Raw genomic sequence first — 24,877 nt, forward strand, 5'->3', positions numbered from 1 at the left:
TGTTCCTGCCAGGCTCTTTCACACAGGTCACTCGGACCAGCCCAAGTGCAAGAGGAGGAAAATTAGACTCCATCTCACAAGGAGAGGAACAGCAAAGAACCTGCGGTCTCCTTCACCTGACCGGCAAGTGATCCAGGTTGGGCAGGGTTTGGAGAATACGCTGGGAAGTAGAGGGCTGCTTCTGGAGAGAGGCTTGAATGTCGTATCAGAGGCAGTAACTAGATTTGGCAGTCAGATGCTAGGGTGAAGGTTCCTGAGTCAGGTTCAAATGCCCATCTCAGTTCTACAGTCTACTTGGAATCCATAAGCCAAGCTGGCTGTCCCCTCCCTGGACCCCAGGGTCCTTGTTTATACAACAAGAACAGTTACTGCTTCATGGGGCAGATCCAATGAGACAGTCTTTATAAACCACTTCCCAGGGCCCCTGGTGCCAAGGGTGTATAAACAGGACCGTGTCACTATTATCCTGAGTTACACACCGACCTTACACAAAGCTCCTCTGCAGCTCTGACAACAAATCAGAACAGATTGTTTTAGAACTGCTCTTCCCCCTCCCACATATGACCCCACCCCAAATCCAGCTGACGTTGCCCTTTACATATAGCTTGACTCTGAGTCTCCCATCCCCCGCATAGCTGTCACCACCTGTCACTCAGATAGCTGCAATTGCTCCTGCCTGGTCTCCCACCCTCCCCTAGTCCATCCAGTGCCTTCCCTCACAACAGGGCACCCAGGCTCCTCAACTGGTGCTGTGCGCCCAAGCTGTGTGTGTGTATATGTGTGTGCTGGGGAGGGGGGTCTTGTGAAAATACGGATTCTGGTGGTCCCGTAGGTCTGTGATGGAGCCACAGAGAGAGCATTTTTAACCAGCTCCACTGGGATGTTGAGGCTGATGACTTCCAGACCACACTTTACATAGCTGAAGAATATTTTTTTCTGAATAAAAGTTTGATCCTGTCTTGCAGCCACTGAAAACCCCCCACTGATTACACAGTACTTGCGGGAAAGACCAAATTTCCCTGTATCCTGAAAGCTCCACAGCCCGGCCTCTCCACCCTCTCAGCCTCCCTTGCCCCCTTATTAAAGGATATGTTGTTTATTTATAATATGATGAAGTCAAGCCACATTCCACGGAACACTGGAGCCCTACCAGCACTCTCAAAGTCCCTGGGTGCCCCTCCTGGTGCCATTTTCAAAACTGTTCTCATTTATTTGTGCTTCTCTTTCCCGTGCTTCACATTTTTTCCCCACAGATACTAAACATGCAAACTTTTGCTTCGACTTTCTCACTTGCTGCACTGGGGATTGGTTCCGTTTTTTATGTATTCTGAAACTTGCGCCACAGTGTATATACTTTTTGCCACTTTTTTCTTCCCCCACCTAACATTGTTTCTGAGCAGCTCTGCTGCGGTCTGTAGCTGAAGTTGTTTCAGTTTCACTGCAGTGTAAGGTAATGTCCGCGGTGTGACTTCTCCCGTTTCTTGGCTCCCTCGCCGGTGGCTGGCATGTGCCGGGGTTCCAGTGTGCTCGCTGCAAGCAGCACTGCCGTCAGCACTTCCTAAGTTCGCTGTCTGCGCCTGGGCAGGTTTATCCCGGTAACTGCCCGGGAGGAGACTAACTGCTGTCTCTCCTCCCCCGTGTCCCGCAACTCAGGGCTCCTTTGTCCCCAGCTCCCCGGAGTCTCTCGCACTGAACGCCTCTCTTTCGGCCCCCATCCCTTGCACCTGGTGGACTCCAGCAGGTCCTAGACCCCAGCGGAGCCCTCCATCTATCCACACACTTCTGTGGTGGGTTTCTGCGTGGAGGGTGGCTCTCGCCTGTGGAACACGGGCCCCGGGAAGCACCGGATGCGCACCGGTTTCCCGCCTCCAGCTCGAGTCTGCACATAGTGGGCGCCCGGGCAGGGGTGGAAACGCCAGTGTTACTGGACGGGTGGGGACCTGGGCAGAGCCCAGCGGGGCTGCTGGGGCCGAGCCGGCCCGTGGCGCTGAGCAGGTTTGGGGCGTGCAGCCGGCCAGGTCGGGTCCGGAATTCCAGGAAACGCGCGGCCTGGCGGGCGGGGTGGGGACTCCGGCGAGGGGCGGGGACTAAGGGGCGGGGCCGAGGCGGGGCCCGGCGGAGTATAGAAGAACTTGGCCGGCGCCGGCCACTGAGGGCCCCCGGGGATCGGACGGCCACCGATCGGCGAGACCCACCGAGCTTCGGCCGAAGGAGCAGCGCTAGTGCGCACGCTGGGCACCATGACACCTGCACCTGCCTTCAACAAGCCCAAAGTGAGCACGGGGCCGGGGCTCCGGGTCTGGGCTCTGGCTCTGGGTCTGCCTCGTGTGTATGTGTGTGTGTGGGGGGGGGCGGGGGGTGCCGGCATCAGCGTCCTCTCGGCACAAGCCCTCGGGGCCCCTGCGGGCGCTCTGTCCCCTCGGCTCGAGCCTTGGCTCGCCCCTAGGCTGCTTGGGGAGCGACCGGGAGGAGGGGAGCGTCCGGAACCCGGAGGCGTCCCTGACCGGCCTCCGGGTCCTGCTTCTGCTCAGACTTGGCTCCTTTGGGTCTAAGCCTCACTGATTGCCAGATGGGCACCTAGCGCCGCCGAGCAGCTGTGTGAGCCTCGCTAGAGGCCTTGATGTCTCTGAACTGAGCTGTACAGTGTGGCCCCGGAGGTCTAGGTCTCTAGGCATCCGGTTGTGAGCCCGGCAAACGCTGAGCTTCGTTATGATGGGAGCGACAAGGGGCCCTTGTTTGAGGATGCGCCCGTGGGAAGAACTCTGAGCTTTGCAGGAAAGAGGCTGGGGCGAGCAGGACGTGCACCTCCCCGCGACGAGGGGCTGGGGTCCTGGGCCTCGGATCGCAGTGGGGTTCACTTGGGGCGAGCCACAGCCACTGCTCTCTGGAGACAGCTCCTGCCTCTCCACCCACAGTGTGGAAGAGCGGGTCTGGAGGGTCCCAGCCCGCGGCCTGCCTTGCAGCCCTGCGGATTCTGTGCAGGGAGGCGTGGGTCCCTGCTGCTGGTTCAGCTTCATTTGCTCCCACTGACCGAATCAAAAGGGACCATTTATTTTGGTAAAAAGGAAAAAGAAATTATTTAAAGCTAGCTCCAAGGAGAGGGAGGAGCCCGTTTGCCTGAAATTTCCATCTCTCCGCGTACAGGGGGAAAGAGTCTTTTATAGTAAGGGACACAGGGGACGGGGACACAGACAGGCAGTGCAGATCTTTACACTTGCTTTATCACTTCAGCTCTTCAGTTCATCCTCCTCTTTCCTGTGGGAAGGAAACTAGGTTCCCATCTCCTGGGGCTTACCTCTGCGCATTCCGTCACTTTTTTTTGTTTTGTTTTTGTTTTTGTTTTTTTTTGTTTTTGGTTTTTGGGTTTTTTTTTTTTTTCTGGTACCGGGAACCGAACTCACGACCTTGCACTTCCCAGGCAGGCACTGTGCCTCTGAGCTAAATCCCCAGCCCCTCTGTCACTTCTTTTGGGCCGAGGAGTGCAGGTGGTGTTGGTGATATGCACCTCAGGAGGAAGTTTGGAGTAGTTGCTGATCTGTAAAAGAAAAAAAAAAACTAACTTTTAAAGTTCCGCTTTGTAGTTACCCCAGGAGTCCACCAAGCATGGCGATCAGCCAATAGCATGTGAGACTAGGGGGCCAGAGGGAGGAATCAGCTGCAGTCAGCCTCAACTTGCCCCTCTAAGAAAAAGTTACAAATGGTGATGGCACAAGTGTTAGAATCCTGGGGGCGGGGGAGGCAGGTCTGGACCCACTACTGGTAACCCTGCCTTTTTCGTGTGTGTGCTCCAGATTCCCTCTGCTCCCAGGCTCAGGGGATCCACCTTGTCCTAAGGTGACTCCTAAGGCAGCAGTGAAGCCCTTTGACTGGGAGTGGTGTGGGCGTTCCAAAGGTGAATAATGGGCTGTGCGTCTTATAGTGCTTTGTGCACTGATTTATTTGTTCCTTGCAATACTTTTTTCACAGCCCTGCAGGGAGGCTGTGAGCCACCAAATGCTTTGCTACCCAGTTTGGCAGCCTCGTCCAGTCCTCTCCTCCATTCATTCACACACACTCTGGGCCCATTTCCATGCCTAGAGAATGGGAAACCACCTGTTTGCACAAGTGAGCTTGACAGGCAAGGTAGTGTCATCTGCCATGTGAGGTGTGACCAACCTCATGTCATTGTAAGGAGGAAATGATGCTGAGGATCAGGAAGGAGGAGCTGTGACCAGAATGGGCTCCTGGGCTTCCTGTGACCATCAGATAGTAAGTATTACTGTTAGCACCACGGTCAGATAATGATAATGGATATGACTGTTAGTATCACTGGCTGAAGTATCATTGAGTGTTGCTTGTTGTGTGCACATGCCCAAACACGGTAACTACAAGAATTCTCTGATCCGGCCAATGACCCTGTGAGGTTGCCAGCATCATCCCCATCAGATAGAATAAGTAGGCCCAAGATCACACAGCTAGGAAGTAGCCAAGTTGGGGTTTGAGCCTGGAGGTGCTGGCTTCAAAGTCCCATGCCACTGACCGTCTCTCTGGAGCTGCTTCTGTGGGAGCCTTGCCTGATGGAGGTGTCAGTGCCCAGGTGTAGGGGCCTCCACTGGTTCGGGGCCTTCACCTGTTCCTTTGCTTCTCATACTTACCTGCTTTAAGAGGACAGAGCAGGTGGTGCTTTTCAAACTTCAGTGTGCATTCGTATCACCTGCCTTTGAATGGTGGTGCTCTGACTGAGGCGGCTGATTGAGATGGTTTAATCAGGCTGCCAGGTAAACCTTGCTGATACTGCTGGCTCTCAGACACTGCTTCGAGGAGGAAGGGTCCAGGCTGTGGTCTACCCCGTGTGACTGTGTCCTTCCAACAAAAGCTCCCTGGGCACTTGCTGGCCACTAGAGAAGGTGGGAAGGGCTGGCTGGGTGGCTGGTATGGCTCTGTCCACAACAAGTATGCTGGAGAGTCCGGTGGCCCTGAGGCCCTGTGTCCTGAAGGGCAGTGCTGTGATAGTAATAAAACTGTGGCTGTCCTTTGAGTGGTCCTGGGTACCAGTCCCTTCTGCAACTTATCTCAGAGGTAAGAAACTGAGACCTAGGGAGATGAAAAGACTTGCCTAAGGCTACACCAAATGGAGCACCTTGAAGTAGTAGAGGGGGAGGTGAACTGGCTCAGGCTGGAAAGATTGCATCCAAGCTGTCCCTCAAGCAGAGGGACACTGGGGCCAACTGAGCCACCACAGCGCTTTTCCTTTGTCATCTGGCGGTGCTTACTCTGCCGGGTAAACTCTGTGCAGTCTTCTAACCCTCTTCCATCCATTGGCTCATCTCATGTTTACCACTGTCCTGTTCTCCTCATTTACATGTGAGGAAACTGACTCAGCGCGGAGGGAAGTTGCCAGAGTCACACAGCCAGAAAGCAGAAGATTAACCGAAAACTGATGTGGTGTTATTAACTGCTTTGCTAATTTACCAGTCACTCTTTGTGCACAAACAAAACACAAAACAAAACAACCCCCAAAACAAACAAGCAAACAATGGAGGGTGTGGGGAAGCGTTTGGGTGAGGGCAGCAGTGTGACCCAGTGCCTTGCTTCCAACAGAATGGGGACAGATCCCAGCCAAAGCAGGCAAGTCCCAACCTGTGCTTCTCCTTTGTAAGATGGGATGTGGTGCCCGGCGTTTCTTCTCCAGACCTGCAGGGAGCAGCAGGCTCTGCAGGCCTGCGGATGTGCAAGCCCTTCCCGGGGCTGTGGACTCAGCCACCTGCGGGGCTGCTCTTGCTGCTTGTCTTCCAGAGACGAAGCCTCGGTTTAACCTCATGGGGCTCCCAGGGCCTTTCAGTTACCAGAGCCACCTGCTGAGACAAACGTGCCCCTGGGAGAGCCTGCCATACCCATTTGGCTCACATAGCAGCTGGGCCAGGGGAACAAAAAAGACTGAGCTTCCTGGAAGCCTTTGGTTGGACAGAGAGAGGGGAAGTGTTAGTGGAAGGAGGCAGGGAGGCCAGCCAGCCTCTTGATTGCATATTGGCCTCAACTTGGGAGAGACTGGGAGGGTCCCTGGGGTGCCGCCAGGGATAGGGAAGTGGCGCGGAGGTGTGGCACTGGACAGGGCACTGGGAGGTGGCTCACCCTCACCCCAAGTGCCCTGAGGCCCCAGAGCAGCCGAGGGGATGGGTAGCCTCTGTGGTCCTGTTGACCAGCGAGGGAGAACGGCCACAAAGTTTGAACTCCAGCTCTAGTCCAGTCCTTCCGATCCTGATCTTCCACTTCTGGGGCAGGGGGAGTGTGAGTGAGTTAACTTCACTGTGCTTCAGTTTCCCCAGGGACATGGAAAGTATCCCCATACCTGTGTCAATCACTAAGTGCGGGTGTGGCTCGGCAGCAGCAGCTCCATCACATCTCTTACTCATCCTGCTTCCAACTTCCCATCATTCCCCTGGCTCCTTGCAGTGCAGGATGCAGGGAGCTTGTGGCAGGGTGAGAATTTTCAGCTTTAGGGGTAGGCAACTTCCTGGCCCTGGTATGCATTAGCAAAGCAAGTTCCTTAATCTCTCTGTGCCTTAGTCTTGGCCCCTATCAAGCAGGGATAACTGGACCAAGTTCCTAGTCTGCTGCTCCATGCGATTTTCCTCATCCAGAAGCCACATCTTGTATCTGGGAAACCTGTGGGGCAGCTCACAGCTGCAGCAGCAGCAGCAGCACAGACCTCATTTGGGCCCCAAGACAACAGGAAACACCGAGAAACTGCTCACCCTCTTCCACTCTATGCCTCAGAGCAGCAGGAGCTCAGATGGGGCTGGGCATAGAGGGCTTCCTGGAGGAGGCGGGCCTGTAGTAGTTTGGTGGCTGAGGGCTGCTGTCCCTAGGCCTCATCCTGAGAAGCAGTGGGGGGCATGAGGCACTGACCCCTGGCACCACCAAACTCATTGCCTAGAGCAAGGCCAGGAAGAGGGAACCCGTGGCTGGCAGTGGGTACCTGTGGCTCATCTGGGATCTGGCTGCAGTGCTCAGGGCCCAGAGTCCGGTCAGGCAGCCCTGGCTACTCTGGCCCTGTCTGAATTCTCGGCCAGTCCCAAGATGGGGAGGCCAGCCCCTTGCCCACAGCAGGGAGAGGACCCAGCACTGCTGATGCAGAACAGGGAGAGGGGAAAGCAAGCACTTGGCCATTCACACAGAGCACATTTTGCTGTGCCAGTACTATGCCAGGCACCGAGGGCCCAGTGGGATGACACTGACCAAGTCCCTGCTCTCTGGAAGCTGCTACTGGGGGAGACAGGTATATTACACAAGTGTACAAAATGTCAGTGGGGTGAAAACCAACAGTGGTGTGTTCAGGGGCCTGTGAGTCCTGGGACAAAGTTGTGCGCTTGGGTTTGCCTGGGGGCTAGGAGGCCCTGCTCACTCTCGGGCCTTGTGAGCCTGAGTCAGATCTGGGAGTAGCTGGACAAGGAGTTCAAGACCTGGGTCCTCGTCTGGGCTCTGCTACCAACACCCTCGGTGACCTGAGCTGATGCAGGGTGTGCACGAGCTGCTCTGGGCCTCACCTGCCTGACGTCCCTTGAGAGCCAGAGTGTTTCCTCAATTCTGAGCACATAGCGTGGAGCTGTCAGTCACCGGGGCTGTTTCCTGTTCACATCAGGCCTGGGAGGATTTCCTGCCGCTCTGAAGATTTCCTGCGGGTCAGCCGCGGGTCAGCCTTGAAGAGAGCAGTGCAGAGGGGCTTGAAGTTCCTCTCCAGAGATCAGGCTGTGTACAGCCTTGGCATGAGGGCCTGGAGGTTCTGCAGCCTATGCACGGACTTGGGCTCCAGCCTCACCCAGCCATCCAGTCTGTGTAATCCTGGGAAGGTCACCAGACTTCTCAGAGCTGAGCTGGGCAGATCCATTTCCACCTCTGCAACTGGGACTGAAGTGTAGCTTGCCAAGGGGTCCGGATTAATGAGATATAGGGCCTGATATAGGGCTAGCAGGTGGCCTTATTGTTAGCATTACTATTGCTGGATCTCTCCTGTCTGAAGTGAGGTACCCTGCAGTACAGTGGTTAGGAGCGCAGGAGCCAGACCTGATGGGTTCATATTCTGACCCCATCTCTGACTGATTCTATTTTTTTGTTTGTTTTTTTTTTTTCTTCCTGTACCAGGAATCGAACTCATGACCTTGCACTTGCCAGGCAGGTGCTTTGCCACTGAGCTACATCCTCAGCCCCTCAGACTGACTCTAAGTCTTTGGATGCTTCTTTAAGCCTCTTTTTCCTCATCTATAAAATGGGAAGCAAAGTCCCTCCCTGGTTTTGAGGATGGAGCAAGACGTGCACATAGTAGATACTCCAGTGTTAGACATCCCTGCTATTCCTTCTCCTGGAATGGGGTCAGGAGAGCAGGGTCCCCACCTGTCTCCCACCCTGTCCCCCCAGGTCATCCAGGGTGAGTGAGCAGGTTTCTCAGCAGGTTTCTAGAAGGTTCGGTAGAAGCCCTGCCTGAGCCCCACCAGTGGAGGTGGCTCCTGCCTTTGTTCCCCCCACAGAACATGTCTGGGTGCCTCACAGGTGGCTTCAAGGGCGGGTGAGAGCTATGGCGCAGGGTAGGACCCTGAGATGCACAGCTTCGGCACCGCTTGCTGAGTGCCTGTGCCTGAGGCTGCAACCCATTCCGTCCTCTTCTGGACACAGGTGTGCTGTCTCCTGCTCGGGCTGCCCTCCTGCCGGCTCTCTGCCCATCAGCCAGGAGGAGCTTTTAAAAGGTGCCTCTCCTATTGGAAACACTCCCCTGAAGAACCCTTTACTGTGGCCCCCGAGATCCCGGCCAGTTCCCAGCCTGCTTCCGGCCTGGGACACCTAGCACCTGCGTTCCTTCCACCCGGAACCATCCTCCTCCTTGACTGCGCTTCTCCCCGCTGACTCCTCCTCTATCTGGCTGCTCCTCTGTGTGGTCTGTTGTGGACACACTCTGCACATTGTTGCCCTCGCCTATGTTTTCCTTCACCTCACAGCTCTTGGTCCGGTGGCTCATCCCAGTCTGCGACTCTGAGGACGGGACAGTGTTAGGTCAGCCAGGACGGGCTGCTCTGGGATGCAGGACAAACATCCCCAGATCTGAGTGGCCCAGTGATAGTGAGGGACCTATTCTTGCTCATTCCCTTGTTCCTTGCAAGTCTCCAGTGAGGTTTCTGCTCATGGTGGTCACTCAGGACCCAGGCTGGTGAGGGGATGGTTGCCCCCCGTGGAACATTGCTAGCTGTTGGCCAAAGCAGAGAACCTGAGGGTATCTTGCTGTGGCATTTCAATGCTTTCACAGCCTCTTGGGGCAAACAGCCCACTCCCCAGCTTATTGCTTCTTCTCCTTTTTTTTTTTTTTTTGGTCTTTTTGAGACAGGGTCTCACTATGCAGTTCAGGCTGGCCTCAAACTCGCCACAATTCTCCTGCCTCAGCCTCCCAAGTGCTGGGATTACAGGTGTGCACCACCATGCCCAGAGCAGCTCATTGCCTCTTTTCCCTGCTCTGAGGCTAGGCCTGGTTTTGCATTCTATACCCTCCCCCAACCTTGTCACTCTTTCTATCTCAGTGGCCACCACCCCCACCAATGTGTGTCTGTTTTAGTGCTGGAAATGGAACCCAGTGCCTGGCCCACATGGTAGGCAAGTGCTCCACCATCAAGCTACATCCCCAGTCTTTTTTATTTTATGCTGACACAGGGGCTTGCTAAGCTTCTCTGGCTGGCCTCTAACTGGCAGTCCTCCTGGTTCAGCCTCCAAAGTATCAGCATGCCTAGCTCCACCAGTTTTTTTTTTTTCCTGGTACTAGGGTTCAAACTCTTAAGTGCTCTGCCACCAAGCTACATCCCCAGTCCTTTTAAATTTTTATTTTTAAGACAGAGTCTCACCACCAATAAACGGGACCGAGTCACTCCCACCTTAAACTTCTCTTCAGCCACATTACCTGCTGCTCCCTCCCACACATTAGTCTCCCATTCATGGGTAAAATTCGTGAGAAGATAGTTAAAATTTTCTGCATTTTTAAACATCCACGTTTGCCTTCCTCCGGTACAGTTTCTGCCTCTACACGCACTCCAAAAAGATTTTCCGGGACACCGGTTTTCAGCTTTCACTGCATGTTTTAAAAAAGTAAATTTGAAAAAAAAAAAAAAAAAAAAAAACCAGCTATAGTTCAATGGTAGACACTAGCCTGGCATGCCCAGGGCACCGGGCTCAATCGCCTCACCACAAAATACACACACATACTGGAGCCTGGGCCCACCCCAGTGACTGTGATGTAACTAGTCGGGTGGGACCCGGGCATCGGTGGGTCGAGAAACACCCCAGGATCCCAGTGTCTTTGTTCTTAGACCAAGGGGTGTCTTTCTGCCCTCTCACCCTTGACCTGGCAGGGCCTGGCTCTATGAATTTCCTGGGGTTGCTGCAACAAATAACCATGCACTGGGTGGCTTTCAACTCCAGAAATATAGTCCCTCGCAGTTCTGGAAGCCAGGAGTCCAAAGTCACGGTGCTGGCAGGGCCGTGCTCCCTCTGAAGGCTTGGGGATATCTGTTCATTGCTCTCCCAACTTCCGGTGGCTCCAGTTATTCTTGGCCTATGGCCACATGGCTCCCGTCTCCGCCTCTGTGGTCATGTTGCTGCTTCCTGGGGCGGGGTGTATGCACGCGTGCATGCGCATATGTACATGCATGTGTGCGTGTGTGTGTGTGTGTGCCGTCTCAAAACTGTCTGCCTCTGTTGTAAGGATGTAAGGTTTCATTCAGGTTCCATCCAGATAACCAGGACAGACTCTTCCTCTCAAGATTTCCAAGGATCACATTTTTTGCTTTACACGTAAGTCCATACTTACAGGTTCTGGGAATCGAGCTGTAGACAGCTTTGGGGGCCGCTGTGGAGCCCACGCTGCTGACACGGTGGGGCACCACTCCTCCCTGACACCTGACGGCCCTGCCTCTGCACACAGCACCCCTGCCCCTTGTACCGTCTGGCCGCTGTCCTCCAGGCTCAGCCTTCCCTGCTTGGCCCCTGAGCGACAGCACAGGCCAAAGCCTGGTCCTAGGCCTGGCCTCGCCTCCCTTGACAAGCTTTCCCTCAGTGACTCCTTCAAGAGCCCAGCTTCAGGCCACAGTGCTACACCCATAGCCCTGTTTATGTCCCCGCCTGGCTCTAAAGACAGCTCTAAATGCTGGCGTCGCTCTGTCCACCACTCCCTTTTAATAACTAAAATCAAGTCACTCCTACATCCCTGTCTTTTGTTATCCTTTATGACTTGGTCCTCTTCCAGTGCTCTGTCTCAGGGAATCACCCCCTACCTGAATCTAACCAGAAATGTCATTTTTTGGGGGGGTGGTACTGGGGATTAAACCTATGATCTTCACACTGAGCTACATCCCCAGTCCTTTTTAATTTTTTTTTTTAATCTTGAGACAGGGTATTGCTAAGCTATCCAGGCTGAGCTCAAACTTGCAATCCTCTTACCTCAGCCTGCCCAGTGCTGAGATTACAGGAGTGTGCCACTGTACCCGCTTTGTACATTTATTGATATGACATTTACCTGGTGCCTCTGCCCTTTGATGGACTGTATGTGCTACAGGAATGAGATTTTGTCCCTTTTTTGTTACCTCTGTGTCCCTAGCACCCAGCAGGGGCTCCATAATTGTTTGTCAAATGAAAGACTTATGGTTGACACGTATTTTGCATTTTGCTATGTGTGCAGTGCTCCGTGGCCATGTCACTGATCATGAGAGTCCTAGGAGTCCTAGTCCTAGGCTATTTCCCCATTTGACAGATGAAGACACTGAGGCATGGGAAGTCGAGAGACTTTCTCCAGGCCACACTGGCAGTGGGTGAAGGAGCCAGGATGCTGGCTTGTACTCCTTGGTGATGCTCTAACCGTGATATAACCCTGCCTCTTGCTGGGTCCTCTCTTGCCCCGGGAGGGTTAAGGATTAGAAACAGGAGATTCAGGGAGATGAAGTCACTTGCTCCAGATCACACAGCTGGTTAGCAATTCCCAGGGCTGCAAGCTTCGGTGCTCCAATGCTGAGAGTATTTTGAGAATCCAGTAAATCCTTGGCCACTTGGGAATTGAAGTGATGCTGTGAAGAAGCCCAACAATGAACTTGACCCTGAGCCCGGGAGGGAGGACTTCTCTGCACCTGTCCTCTGGAAGGTTGCAGGGCAGATCTGACTGCCCTGAGGTCCTGTCCATGGGAGGCCTTGGCATCTCTTCCTTGCCAGCCCCCACAGGAGGCAGCTCTTGTGGGTGCTCCCAACAGCCCCTCTTCCCATTCAGGCAGCCAACTTCCTCATCTGGAGCTTTGGCTGGCTTCATGGTGACAGCATAAGCTTTGGAATTGGGCTTGGGTCAGAATTCTGGTTCTTCCCTCCTCAGCTGTGGTTAAGAGCAAAGGCATGGGGTTGGGTTCTCGCTCCCATTACTTGGCTGCTGTGTGGCTTTGGACAAGATACTTAACCACGCTGAACTTCCATGTCCTCAACTGCGAAGGAGATGGATGGAGGTAACAGCTGAACCTGTCCCACTGGTGAGGATTAAACAAGACAGTGTGTGGAGTTTAGTGAAGTGTGTGCGGTAAGTGTCCACAGGAAATGGCAGCGAGTTGTCCTCACAGCTAATATTAACGTTAATCCCCAAAAGGCCCCTCAGACACCCATGGGCATCTCTCTCCTCTCTGGCCCCTGCAGGTGGAGCTGCACGTCCACCTGGATGGAAGCATCAAGCCCGAAACCATCTTGTACTTCGGCAAGTAAGTCCACAGACAGAAGCCGCCTCCCTGGGGTTGGGTGGAGCTCCTCAGAGGCCCCTGAAGAATCCCACGGTTACTGCTCCCTCCTGCGTCCCTGCTGAAATCAAGCCAGCCCCTGGCTTGAAGGACCCTGGCCTCTGTGGGTGGAGGGAGAGCCTGGGGCCGCCCGGTCGGGGAGATGAGCCATCCTGTCCCCGCTCCCAGGGGACAGCGCCCTGCACTCATTGTCTGGAGCTGGAAGGACTCGGCCTCGCCCATTGTCTTCAGAGGGTCAGCTCTGGCCCCAGTTTAAACATTCTTTTCCATGAGCCAGAATCCCTTCGGGTGTCTAGACACCTGCCCCTCGGGAGAGAACCAGTGATCCTGGGGTGTTTGTCCCCAGCTTGGGAGCATCTCTCCCAGCTGCCTGGGAGTTCTGGGGAGTACACTTTCCTCCTCCTCACTGCACTTCCAGCAACCTTTTCCTACCTGCTGGCAGCTGCTGTTGATGTACACTTGTTTAGCTGTGTAACATAAGCACGTTGTCATTGACTGGGTCACACACCCCTTTCTGGGCTTCGCCTGGGTTAACCCAGTGAGTCCTCACACCAGCTTGTGGGCCAGGCCACTCCCCCATCTGCTTGACAGATGAGCAAATGGAGCCATGACACTGGAGTCACTTCACTTACCCAGTGAGCACAGGGCAGATGTCTGAGCCCAGGAGGTGTGGCCAGAGTCCGTGTCCCTAACCATTACCCACACGGCCAGAGGTTTCACGAAGTCTGCTTAGCTCAGGCCTAGAGTGCATTGGGTGCATCATAAACATCACCTAGTGATAATATTATTAAGAAGCCCCCATGACTCAGGTAAGGAGGTGAAGCCTTGGGCCTTATCTCTGCCTGTCCTTTGCCCACTTGGAGTAAGCAGCTGCTGCCACAGGGCCCCTTCAAGGTCATTAGGGTGTAACCTCGAAATGGGATCTAATCTCAGGGTGTTGATGGGTCATAAAGCGCTCATGAGTGGGAACAAGGAGGTGATAATGTCCAGGCTGCAGCAGAGGAGAAGGGCAGGGAGCTGCCAGCATGGAGCAGCTGGCCTGATTTTCCCTTTCTGGGCCACCTCAGTTGGCCCTGGAAGAAGCTCCAGCTGGAGTTTGCCCTGGGGTCACCAGGCGGCCAACTCAGATATGGGTGCCCGCAAAGATGCGAGAGGGCCAGTCAGCAGTGGGGAGGGGGCCTGGCCTGTGGCTCCCAGGCCGATCCAGTGGCCTTCTTTCTGTCTCTGTCTGTTCTCTTGCTCCTTCTGCTCAGGTTCCCCCAGTCTCCTTCATGACCCACTCCTCTGGCCACCCTCACCTCTGGCCACCGCCCTGCTCTGAACCTGGACGTAGCCTCCTGCCTGTCTGCAGACTGTGTCCAGGGGTCCTCTCAGACCTCCCCTTCTGCGGGTGCCAGGCTGGAGTCAGGGCCACTGTCTTCAGACATAGCCTGGCAGCTCATTCCCTTTGGGGCCAAGGCGCTGCCTTAGGAGAGCCTGGGTCAGGCTGGCCAGCAGCTGGAGGCTCAGCTGGGGCCCTGGCGAGCACTACGCATCTCTCTGCCCTCTGTGCACCATGGTGCAGCAGAGGCGCCGTTTCTGCCGTGGGGTCTTGCAGGGGTGCGGGCCTGATAAGGCACCACAGCTGGCCGGCTGGCAGACTGATGGGTACCACAGTGACCAGTTAATGCCCTTCATAAAGTCCAGGCTGCCAGATATGGAAGGAGGCATACTAGTGGCTTAGGAACCGACATTTATGTGGGAAAACTGTTTTTGTTTTGTTTTGTATTTTGCTGTGCTAGGACCGAACCCAGAGCCCCACGTATGCTAGCCAAGTGCTCTACCACTAAGCCACATCCCTCCCTCCCTGCTCCTGAATGTTCCCTTTTTAAAAAGGGGCATTCTTATTTCAAGGATGCAATGTCTTTCCATCTCCTTGAGGCGACTCACTTTAGGTTTAAAGTTCTCCTCTCCGTATTTTTCCTCAACGTGCCTTTTGCTATTTCTAATTTTGTGCCCCGTGTCAGGAAGCATTTCTTTGCCTGTCCCTTTTATCTTGAAAGTAGAGAAACTGAGGCCCAGAGAGACCACCCTTGTGAACCAGAGCCTGGCCAGGATGGGAGGAAGACGCAGGGGCGTTTGCAGAAGAGGAAGCCACAGAGCTGCACCCTGCTTCCTGTGGCCCAGGGCGCAGCAGAGACACCCGGGAGGCGAGGAGCGCTCCAGGCCGGAGTGTGATCGCAGCAGGCCTTGCTGAGTGTTGCCATGACCCAGTCTGAGTCAGGGGCTTAGGGCAGGGAAGGGACAGAGCTCTGAGAGGGGTAGGCAGCTTACCAGGCCTACTCCAGAGCTGCCACCCTGCCCTCTCACAGCACGCTGGGCTGTGGGGCTGCTTTGGTAAGACAGACGGAAGGAGGGCGGAGAGGGCTGTCCTGGCGCCATCCTGTGCTTCAGGAATTGTTACGCTGCAGTTAATTCCCCGATAACCCCTGCCAGGGCGCAAGACCAGCTGGCTCTGCACACTCCCAGGGCTGAGGAGGAAGTGATGAACTTGCCCTTACACTTCCCCCGTCTCAGGCATCAGCACTGTGTGCTGCATTCACACAAAGGGACTTCAACCCCTGCTGCTCCCCTCTGCTGCCCTTGAGATCTGCTGACTCATCATGGCTTAGGCCCAGCAGGTCCTGGAAGGATTACATCCTGGCTGCACAGCCCTGGACCTCAGTGTTCTCATCTGTCCAAGGGGAGGAGTTGGATGGAAGGATCCCATGTTTTCCACTGGGGCTTAGCTCTGTCCATCTACCCTACTAGGATGTCTGGATCTTCCCTGAGCTGTTTCTCTACTCTCTCGGTTCTGTTTCAGGAAGAGAGGGATCGCCCTTCCGGCTGACACAGCGGAGGAGCTGCAGAAGATCATCGGCATGGACAAACCAGAGTCCCTCCCGTACTTCCTGTCCAAGTTTGAGTACTACATGCCTGCTATCGCGTGAGTTGGCCCCAGTGCTCAGCTCCTGGGACAGCCGTGATCCCTGCGACTAGGGCCAGGCGTGGGGGTTTGCAGAGGGCGCTGGAGAAGCTGCATGGCCCTTTGGGAGTCTGAGAGTGACCTCCGCAGCCCCAGGCCATCATTATACGTCAGACAGAGCCCTTTGGCCTGGGTAAACCGAGGTCCACAGAAGATAGAGTCAGAGGCAGAGCAAGGCATGGAGCTGGGGGGTCTCCTGCCTCCCAGTTCAGGGCTTCATGTTGTGAGGGGAGAGGAGGTGAGCCTGAATTCTGGGGGTGGCGAGAGGGAGGAGGCTCAAGGTTCTTTCATCCCTGTCTTAAGTCAGTGGATGGGGAACACCGGTAGGTCCTGGGAAGGCCCAGAAGTGGGCATGGGGTGTGCTGGAGGGAAGTCTCAATGACTGCCCCAAACTCCCCAGTGTCTGCTTGGGTCTCTCAGAGAAAACTCAAGGACCCTGATGCCCTGGTATCATGTGCACAGGGCGCTCTGGGCCCTCATCTCCTGACCCTCATCCTCATGGAGCCCCTCTGCACACCCCACTGCCTAGAATGCTGTTCCTATAGAAGTAATGCTGTTCCTTCACAGCTCTGAAGAAGGTCTCTTCCTCAGCAAAGCCTTCTCTGACCATGCTATCGAACATTTCAGCTGCCCCCTGCTTTGTCTGTAGAACTTGCCACACCTGACCTACCATCCATCTCCCCTCATTGCTTCCTGTCTCTCTTGCTAGAAGGTGGGCTCTGTGAAGGCAGGATCCTGCCTGCCATAGTGCTCGGTGCCCCCTTGGGGAACACAGGAGTCCATAGCTGAGGGGACACAAGGGCAGCTGGGAGTGAGGGAGATGCAGGAGCACTGTCCTCGCTGGGATGGGGCTGAGCCCAGGCTCCAGGGCTGTCCCACCCCTAGGAAGGCAGCATCCTCCACCCAGATCCCAGAGACCCAGGCACTTCCAGTGACAGCCCTTCGGGGTGGCCAAATCCCCAGGGCTGGGCAGGTTTTGCACCCAGTGCTCGTGGAACACTTGCCTGCCTTCGCTCACATTCTACTCAACATTCTGTTTCCACCATTTGTGGTGGAAACCTCCCACTAGGTAGAACCCACGAGCACCTGGCAGGTCAATTTATGGCAACCCTCCAGGGGCTAACCCTCAGAAACAATGAAAATACTTTTAGCTTTTGTTGGCTGTGCTCCAAACACTGGCCATTTATTTAGCTCATTTGTCCTCATAATCCTTTGAGGTGGGTGTCAGAGAGGGTGACTGACTAACCCAAGGTCACACAGCAGGTAAGTCTGTGAGTGAGTCCCAGGTTCCTTCAGCCTAGTCCCATTGGATTTAAATTTCTGCACCCATGTCTCTCTCTCTGCCAGTCAGAAGTGGGTCTGATCTGCTGAGGGTTGGGGACAGCCTCATTTGCTCCCGGAGCTCCCAAGGGCCTTAAAGAAAGTTGTCCCCAACCACTTTCTTCCATTCCCAGGGGCAGCAGGGAAGCCATCAAAAGGATCGCCTATGAGTTCGTGGAGATGAAGGCCAAGGAGGGCGTGGTGTACGTGGAGGTGCGCTACAGCCCGCACCTGCTGGCCAACTCCAAAGTGGAGCCAATCCCCTGGAACCAGGCCGAGTGAGCGACACCCCTGAGGCGGGCTGTGCTGAGGGTGTGGCTGGGCGGGGCAACCCTGAGACCAGAGACGCTGGCCCATGGCCTCATCTGGTCCACGGCCTCGGAAAGATGGGTTTAACTTGGCCGTAACAGTGTGGCTCCCTCCCTCACCCTGTTCTCACTCGGGGCAAAGGTGCGTGGCTGTGCTTCCTGGCCCAGAGCTCTGGGTACAGGCCTGCTGCCTGGGAATGTTAACCGCTTAAGCAGCGACCTCTAAGGGTCCTGCTCAACCCTGCAGCTGAAGTGAGGCTGGCCTATTCCTGCTCCCTGCCTAGAGCCCTGGATGTGGAAGTAATAGCACCAAGACCCCCCCACACTCACCTCCACAGCCAGATTCTGGTCCACCTGGGAGTGGCCTGAGCTGTCACGCTCTCCATGCAGGGTGGGAACACTGGCTCCGCCACCACTACACACTGGCATCTAGAACGAGGCTGGTGGGGATGTGCCAAGGCTTGGGTCATCTGTCTCTCCACAGAAGAACTGGGTCAGTGGAGCAGCTCAGTGCTCCCTTTGCTCAGTCCCATCCCTTCTCCCGTCCCTACACAGAGGGGACCTCACCCCCGACGAGGTGGCAGACCTCGTGAACCAGGGCCTGCGTGAGGGGGAGAAAGCCTTCGGCATCAAGGCCAGGTCCATCCTGTGCTGCATGCGCCACCAGCCGGGTGAGTATGCTCACCAGCTGCCCAACTGCCTCCGGCCCCAACCTGCTGTGCTGGCCTGGCCAGAGGCTGTGCCTGATCTGCCCATGGTGTCCCCGAGCACATCGGCAGGATCCTGGGGCTTCCTGGAAACACCAGAGGCCTCTTGGAAAGGCTCTGACCTTCCCGGTGACACTCTTGACAGCCATATGGTCTACAGGAAGCATAAAGCCAAGGCAGCCTGAGCAATTGAAACCATCCAAGCCCACTTTCCCTGTTAGCCCACACAGCCCATGCTTAGGTCTGACTTCTGGGGTTGGCGAGGGGTCTCCCTTGTCACTGACACTGATCATATGCTGAGGGCTTGAGCTTCTTGTGGCAGACCCCACTGTGTGACACTGGGCAAGTCATGCCACCTCTCTGAGAGTGTCACAGGAGAATCACCTCCCTCTGCTACCCTAAGAATCAGGGGGAACCAAAGCCAGAAGCTGATGCTAACCTACATACCCATTCGGGAAGTAACTGGTGTGCATCTCCTCCCACCCTTGTGGCAGCCTGTGAGGTGGGATTACCACTGTTTAACCACATTTGACAGATGGGGAAACCGAGTAAGGAAAAGGTGAAGCCTCGTGCTTCTCTGTCAGGGAAACACAAAGCCTTGGTTTGAACCTGGGACCAGCTGGCTCTAAACCCTGTGCTTACTCATTCTATGTAAATAGGTCATAATAACTTTATGGGTTAGGAATGTATAACACCTTAGTAATACCCTTAGCAATCCCAGCCTGTTTTAGTTAAGTTCCATTTCCTTACCTTCTAAGTGGGGGGAAGCCACCTAGGGGCTGCTGCAGGAACTGAGTGAGGAAACACCCCATGTGTCACTCATTGGGCCAGGCTCCACCCTTTGTGACACACACACACACACACACACACACACACACACACACACAGCCTTGGCAAGACCTCGTCTTGACCCTGTGCTACAGTAGTGGTGGTGCCCCCACTGGGAAGGCAGGGTTCTGAGGCTGTGGGCAGAGCAACCGGCCAAAGGCCATGTGGCTAGGACTTGGCAGTCGGTCTGAAGACCAGACACTGGACTGTCTTGCACTGGGGGGTCATGCGACATCGATCGGGGGACTGGGAGGCCCTGCTGCATGGTGCTGCTGATAGAGCCCTGGCGGGCATCTCGCCACAGAATGGTCCCCTGAGGTGGTGGAGATGTGTAAGAAGTACCGGCACCAGGGTACGGTGGCCATGGACATGGCTGGCGACGAGAACATCCAAGGCAGCAGCTACTTCCCGGGGCACCTGGAGGCCTACAAGGTGGGGCCCCTGGGACGGGGGGACTGGCCACTGGAGAGTTTGGGGAGAACTCTGCTGGACAGGGAACATGGGCCTCTTGAGTTCCCAGTGTGTCTGGTTGCGTGTGGGGGCTCAGAACTGGGTATAAAGAAAAGCCCCTGAATTTGAGGTACAGTGGTGCAGACCCATAATCCTAGCACTTGGGAGGCTGATGCAGGAGAATGAGTTCAAGCCCAGCCTGTGTCAAAAGAAAAAAGAAAGGGAGGGACGGAGGGAGGGAGGAAGGAAGGAAGGAAGAAAGGAAAGAAGGAAGGCAGGAAGGAAGGAACAAAAGAAGGAAGGAAGGAAGGAAGGCCCGCCTCCACATGGTGCGGCGTGTGGTGCTGGGAATCCCGTGCTTGAGGCTGCATCTGCCTATGATATGCTGTGTGCCTTTAGGTGAGGCTGTCTGTTCTCTGGGCCCATTTCCAAGGTCCCACACACTTCCTGTTTGGTGTCTGTCCTGTTACTTAACTTTCCTGAGCCTCAGCTTCCTGTGCTATAAAATGTTGTAACACTCACGCCTGTTTGACACTGTATGCAAGCCACCTCAGAGCCTGACACATAGCAACTGCATAATAAGGGACAGCTACCACTTAGGTCCTGAGCAGGCCAAAGCAAGGCCACACTGCCCCGTGCTGTTAAAGCAGCCTGGCCTGATACAGGGACAGCCCAAGCTGCCAAAACTCAGACCCCCGTGTGGCAAAGGCAGGGCTTGCCCCTGCTCACGCCGGGGCCACCCTGACCTGGCTCTTTCCCTTCCAGGAGGCAGTGAGGAGCGGCATTCACCGCACCGTCCATGCCGGGGAGGTGTGCTCCCCAGAGATCGTGCGCGAGGTGAGGAGCTGCTGGCTGAGAGCCTCTGCGCCCTGCTTCCTTGGACCCCTCTTCTCACTTTTGTTCTCCTCTGCCTCTCCACAGGCTGTGGACGTACTCAAGACGGAGAGGGTGGGGCACGGCTACCACACCCTGGAGGACGAGGCCCTTTACGCCAGGTTACGGAAGGAAAACATGCACTTCGAGGTGAGGGCCAGGGGAACCGTCCCTGGCTGTGTCCACCCCACCCCTGCAGGTCCCCTAGCAGGAGCAGGCAAGTCCTGAGGGAGCGGCCAGCTGGGGTCCAAGTGCAAGGTGTGGAGGGCTCAAGGGACTCAGCAGAGGCCTGTGCAGCCCTGGCAAGAATAGCATTGCAACAGTTGGCCTGGCCACCGCGGGGCTTGGGGAGAGGAGGCCGTGCCAGCCACACCCTGCTCTTGCAGGTGTGTCCCTGGTCCAGCTACCTCACAGGCGCGTGGAAGGCGGAAACGGAGCACCCAGTGGTTCGGTGAGTTCTGCGCCCCGGGGACCCGTTCAGTTCTATTCCAGCGAAGCCAAGTGTGAGGAGCAAACGCAGGGACAGGGCACTGGCCCAGGCTGGGTTTGTCAGTTATGAAACCTACCTGCGCAGCAGGCATTGCTGTCCTTATCCCACAAATGAGAGCAAAGCTCAGAGCTACATGATTGACATGCCCCACCTACTAACCAGCAGGTCTGGTGGCCCTATAGCCCATTCAGCACAGCAGGATGTCCTACTGTCCCGAGGGAAATGTCCACACTCCTCATTTTCTCAAGTCTACCCGCTGGGCTTCTGAAAGATGAATCTCTTGTGTGCCTGTGTGGTCTCTCCTCCCAGTGCCATCTTAGAGCTTTCCCCTGGAGGGCCTCTCCCACACCTGCTCCCATCCCACAGCCCAACCAGGGCCCAGACCCTCCTTCTGCCCTCTGATCAAGCCCTGGGACAAGGTATCAGGCCTTGGGAGGGCTGAGGTGTATTCCCCTGAAGCAGAGTAAGGACAGCAAGGACTTGGGGTGGGGGTGACCACGGTCGAACCAGTGTGGTTCCGCCTGGCAAGCTTATGTAAGGGCAGGGTCCTCAGGCTGACCTTAGGAACGTGGAACGTGTGCTGCTGGGAGCAGCCCCACTGCAGGTTCTAGGAGGGACACAGGCGCACAGCCCGTGGGCTGGAGAAAGTTTCAAGGGTCAGCTGCACAGACACGATGGCTGAAGAAGAGAAGGTCCCAGAAGATGGTGCAGCATGAGAGCCTATGAGGGCCTAGGATAGAACTCAAAGTGACAGCGGCATTTAAGGGTCAGAAAGAAGAGACATATACATGGAAAGCCAAAGGTGTGGTATCAAAGAAATTGAGGGAAGAAGCTTCAAGAACAGTTAACAGTATCAAATTCTATACGAACAAGACAGTCGCCAGGGACCATGTCGGGAATGGCTTCGTGGTGGTGGTGGGGGGGAAGGCCTGATGCAGCGGGATGGGGAATGACAGGGTTGGGTGCAGGCAGCTCTCGGGAGTGGCGCTGGGAGGGGGAAGGCTAGAGAGGATGGGGGTGGGGGGTGCTGCTCTCCCAGCCTCCCGGAGCTCTCGTTCTCCTTGGCTGTCATGTCAGCGCCCTCCTCTGCCCTTCCTGGCTCTGGGCTGGCAGGATGGGCTCAAGTCTTGCGTTGCTGGTTAGGTGATTTTGGACAGAGCCTGGTGGGTTCGTGAGGATCAAAGTGGGTAGGAGTCAGTGGGCAGTGACGGTCACGGAGGAGTAAAGGGGGCTCTTCTCCCCCTCCCCCTGCCAGGTTCAAGAACGACAAAGTTAACTACTCGCTCAACTCAGATGACCCGCTTATCTTCATGTCTACCCTGGACACTGACTACCAGATGACCAAACGGGACATGGGCTTTACTGAGGAGGAGTTTAAGCGACTGGTGAGTGGCGTGTTGTTGCCCTGACTCCTGGCCACAGGGGTAAGAGGCTTGCAGGTCACATCCAGGTCTTGGAGCCTAGGAGACCTGGAGTGCATCAGGTAGACAGCCCAAGTCTGGCCAAGCACGGCATCAGACATCTTCCACAGAGGACGCCATAGTGCTCGTGTCCTGACTGAGGGCCAGTGGTTTAGCTTTTGCTTTGATCTCGCACACTTGAAGGACCCCTCGCCCCGGAAAGGTGTGCCCGGCTATGAAAATCTGCACCCTTCAGGCCACTCCTAGATCCCAGGCTGAGTGTTTGATCTTGGGTTATGCTGAGTCAGCTCCCGCAGGACTCTCTGCCCACACACCCACCTCTCACAAAGCCTGGGCTTTACTGTCCATACCCCATGAAGAGGATGAACTATCACTAGACGCCAAGGGCTCCGGTCCTTGTGGTCTGGTTCCACGTTGTCTGCTACCCTGGCCCTTCTAGAACATCAATGCCGCCAAGTCCAGCTTCCTCCCAGAGGATGAGAAGGAGGAGCTCCTCAACCAGCTCTACAAAGCCTACGGGATGCCACTGCCGCCAGCCGCTGCTGGTATGTTTTCATCTGGGCTCTAGTGGGCTCCCTGTCCTGTCACCTGCTGGGCTTCCTGTGTGACTTCAAGCAAGAGCCCTTCTCCCGGGCAGCGCCAAGGACATGCGATGCCTGCTTGGCTCCTGGGCCTGACTGTGGTAGCCCCTCATCAGCTCAGCTTATATTCTGTGTAGCTGCTGTCGGGAGAGGCTGGCTGAAGGCAAGACTTTCTGAGGGCCAGTCTCAGCCCTCCAGGCATCCCCATGGCTGCCCAAAGCCAAGGGCAGGGAGCTGGACCAGATCCTGGCCTTTTCTGCTACTTCCTTCCTGTGTGGCCTTGGCAAGACATTACCTTGCTCTAAGCCTCAGATTCGCCGTCTGCAGTTCTTTTCTGGTGTTGGAGTTACGATTTTTACAGTGTCCTGGTGGGGAGGGGGTTACTGTGAGTTGCCTGATCTTTCTGCTTCTCTGACCTGACCAGCAGGGCAGGACCCCTGAAGATGGCATGGCCTCCTCTGAGCCCTCACCCCACGGATGGAGCCTGCACAACTCTGTGGGATCAAGTGACACTTAACCTGAATTCCCTCCTCAAGACTAAGACTTTAGGAGTTAGCTACTGTTGTGTATCACACGCACAAACCTGGGAATGGCCACTTCTCACCTCTGATTGTGTATCCTTCCCAGGGACTAGAGCCCTTGTCAAGGGTGACCGTGAATCTGAGGCCCCCTGTCCTCAGATGACTCGTGCTGAAAATCTGGTGCTCAATAAAGCTGCCAGTGGCTGGCACTGTATAGCCTGTGGTGTGCAATATTTCAGTCTTGGCTGGTTGACCTGCATGAAGTGAGAACGGCAGGAGACCCTAGGGCTCCCACATCTATTCAACAGCAGGGCCAAGAGCCCAGTGCAGGCTGGGAATGGACAGCTGGAGCTCCCTAGCTGGGGCTGAGAACGCAGGGCCTCTTCCTCAAGGAGAAATGAGGTTTCTCCAGAGGGGCTGTCCTCTTAGATGCTCCCTGCACTCTTGGCTCCTCTATTCTGGGTCTTCAGGCAAAAACCTTCCTTTTAGGCTCTCCAAAGAGCTGGCTGGGTGAGACAGTGAATGGGAAGAGGGCTCATCGCATGCTAGAAGCAGTAGCAGCCTAGGAACCCCGGCCTATGCTCAGCAGCTCATGAAAGCCAGAGCAGGTGACACAGCCCAGCTGACTGCACTGGAGAAACAATGTTCAGCTCCCGCTCTCACTATTTAAAGGAGAAATAATCTTAAACGAGTCACACAAATCATCAGCATTTATTTCCTGGGGCCTAAGTCACTTATCTTGGTAAAAAGGGCAAAAAATCACGGTTAGTTTTCAGCCCAAATTCTTCCCTACCAATGGGTCTGTGAAGCTCCATGAGGGAACCTCAGAGCTGCATAGATGGTCAGAGTTGAGCTTAAAATGGCTTTCCTAAAAAAACAAAAAGTGAATTATCAGCGCCCTCCCTCTCTGCTGAAAAAAGGTTTAAAGTTTTTAAAAAGTTTAAAAGTGTTTTTTTTAAAAAAGGGGTGAGAAGGTCTTGACCTGGAAGGCTGGGGATGGGAAAGGAGGGGCCGTGCTGGGACGCGGTCCCTGTGCAGGTGGCCCACAAGAGGAGTATCCCCTGTGGGTGCTCGCCTGGTAGGCAGGGCCCAGCCTGAGCCCTGCGCCAGCTGAATAAATAACATCCCGTGCTTACAGTGTCTTCAAAGTGTACCTGGGCGCGGAGAGACGGTAGTGGGAACGTGGAGCTTGTGGGTGTGGGCAGAGGACTTCCCAGATTAGGGGCCACAGAGGCCTCTCACACATGGGTTCAGAAAAGACGCTGCTGGGCTTGTGCCTGGGTTCCCATTCTGGGGCGGGGGCAACAGGTCTCTCTTCCGGCCTCCAGGACAAGGTCAGACTCAAGATGAGGTTGTCCCACTGCTGCTCTCGGGCTGGCTGCTGGCTTCTTTGCTCGTGGTGCTTGCCTCTGCCTGTCCTTCTAGAGAGGAAAGAAAGAAGGATGGTTGGTTGGTTGGGTCTTTTAAGACAGGTCTTGCGGTGTAGCCCAGTATCTGAACTTATAATCCTCCTGCCTCAGCCTCCCAAGTGCTGGGATTATAGGCATGTATTGCCTCTCCTGGCTAGGTGTGGTTTTTCTTGGGCACATTTCTACTTA

General features: G+C 55.4%; 2 protein-coding genes across 3 annotated transcripts in view; one reads left to right on the forward strand and one right to left on the reverse strand.

Annotated features, from left to right (window-relative positions):
- Positions 1 to 2,105: 2,105 nt before the first annotated feature.
- On the forward strand, positions 2,106 to 23,498 carry Ada (adenosine deaminase). The gene is made up of 12 exons (XM_005392467.2): positions 2,106 to 2,273; positions 12,679 to 12,740; positions 15,619 to 15,741; positions 17,235 to 17,378; positions 17,964 to 18,079; positions 19,248 to 19,375; positions 20,159 to 20,230; positions 20,315 to 20,416; positions 20,653 to 20,717; positions 22,012 to 22,141; positions 22,617 to 22,722; positions 23,183 to 23,498. Exons 1-12 carry the CDS (start codon positions 2,241 to 2,243, stop codon positions 23,197 to 23,199), a joined length of 1,098 nt encoding a protein of 365 aa, XP_005392524.1. The 5' UTR covers positions 2,106 to 2,240; the 3' UTR covers positions 23,200 to 23,498.
- A 473-nt stretch (positions 23,499 to 23,971) lies between these two features.
- Positions 23,972 to 24,877, reverse strand: part of Pkig (protein kinase (cAMP-dependent, catalytic) inhibitor gamma) — a 100,773-nt gene continuing 99,867 nt past the window's right edge. For both annotated transcript variants that reach the window (XM_005392470.2, XM_005392468.2), the window contains one exon: positions 23,972 to 24,700. In XM_005392470.2, the coding sequence (XP_005392527.1) occupies positions 24,621 to 24,700 (80 nt within the window). In that variant the 3' untranslated portion in view covers positions 23,972 to 24,620. The remainder of the gene's footprint in view (positions 24,701 to 24,877) is intronic.

Source organism: Chinchilla lanigera, unplaced genomic scaffold (assembly GCF_000276665.1).
Source record: "Chinchilla lanigera isolate Chin_1 unplaced genomic scaffold, ChiLan1.0 scaffold00044, whole genome shotgun sequence".
Classification (NCBI taxonomy): Eukaryota; Metazoa; Chordata; class Mammalia; order Rodentia; family Chinchillidae; genus Chinchilla; species Chinchilla lanigera.

Excerpts from the sequence above, each read along its gene's own strand:
- Ada (XM_005392467.2), top strand. The coding sequence starts at position 2,241 with ATGACACCTGCACCTGCCTTCAACAAGCCCAAA. Across the intron at positions 17,379-17,963 it reads ATCCCCTGGAACCAGGCCGA|AGGGGACCTCACCCCCGACG; the intron begins GTGAGCGACACC and ends GTCCCTACACAG. Across the intron at positions 22,142-22,616 it reads AGGAGGAGTTTAAGCGACTG|AACATCAATGCCGCCAAGTC; the intron begins GTGAGTGGCGTG and ends TGGCCCTTCTAG.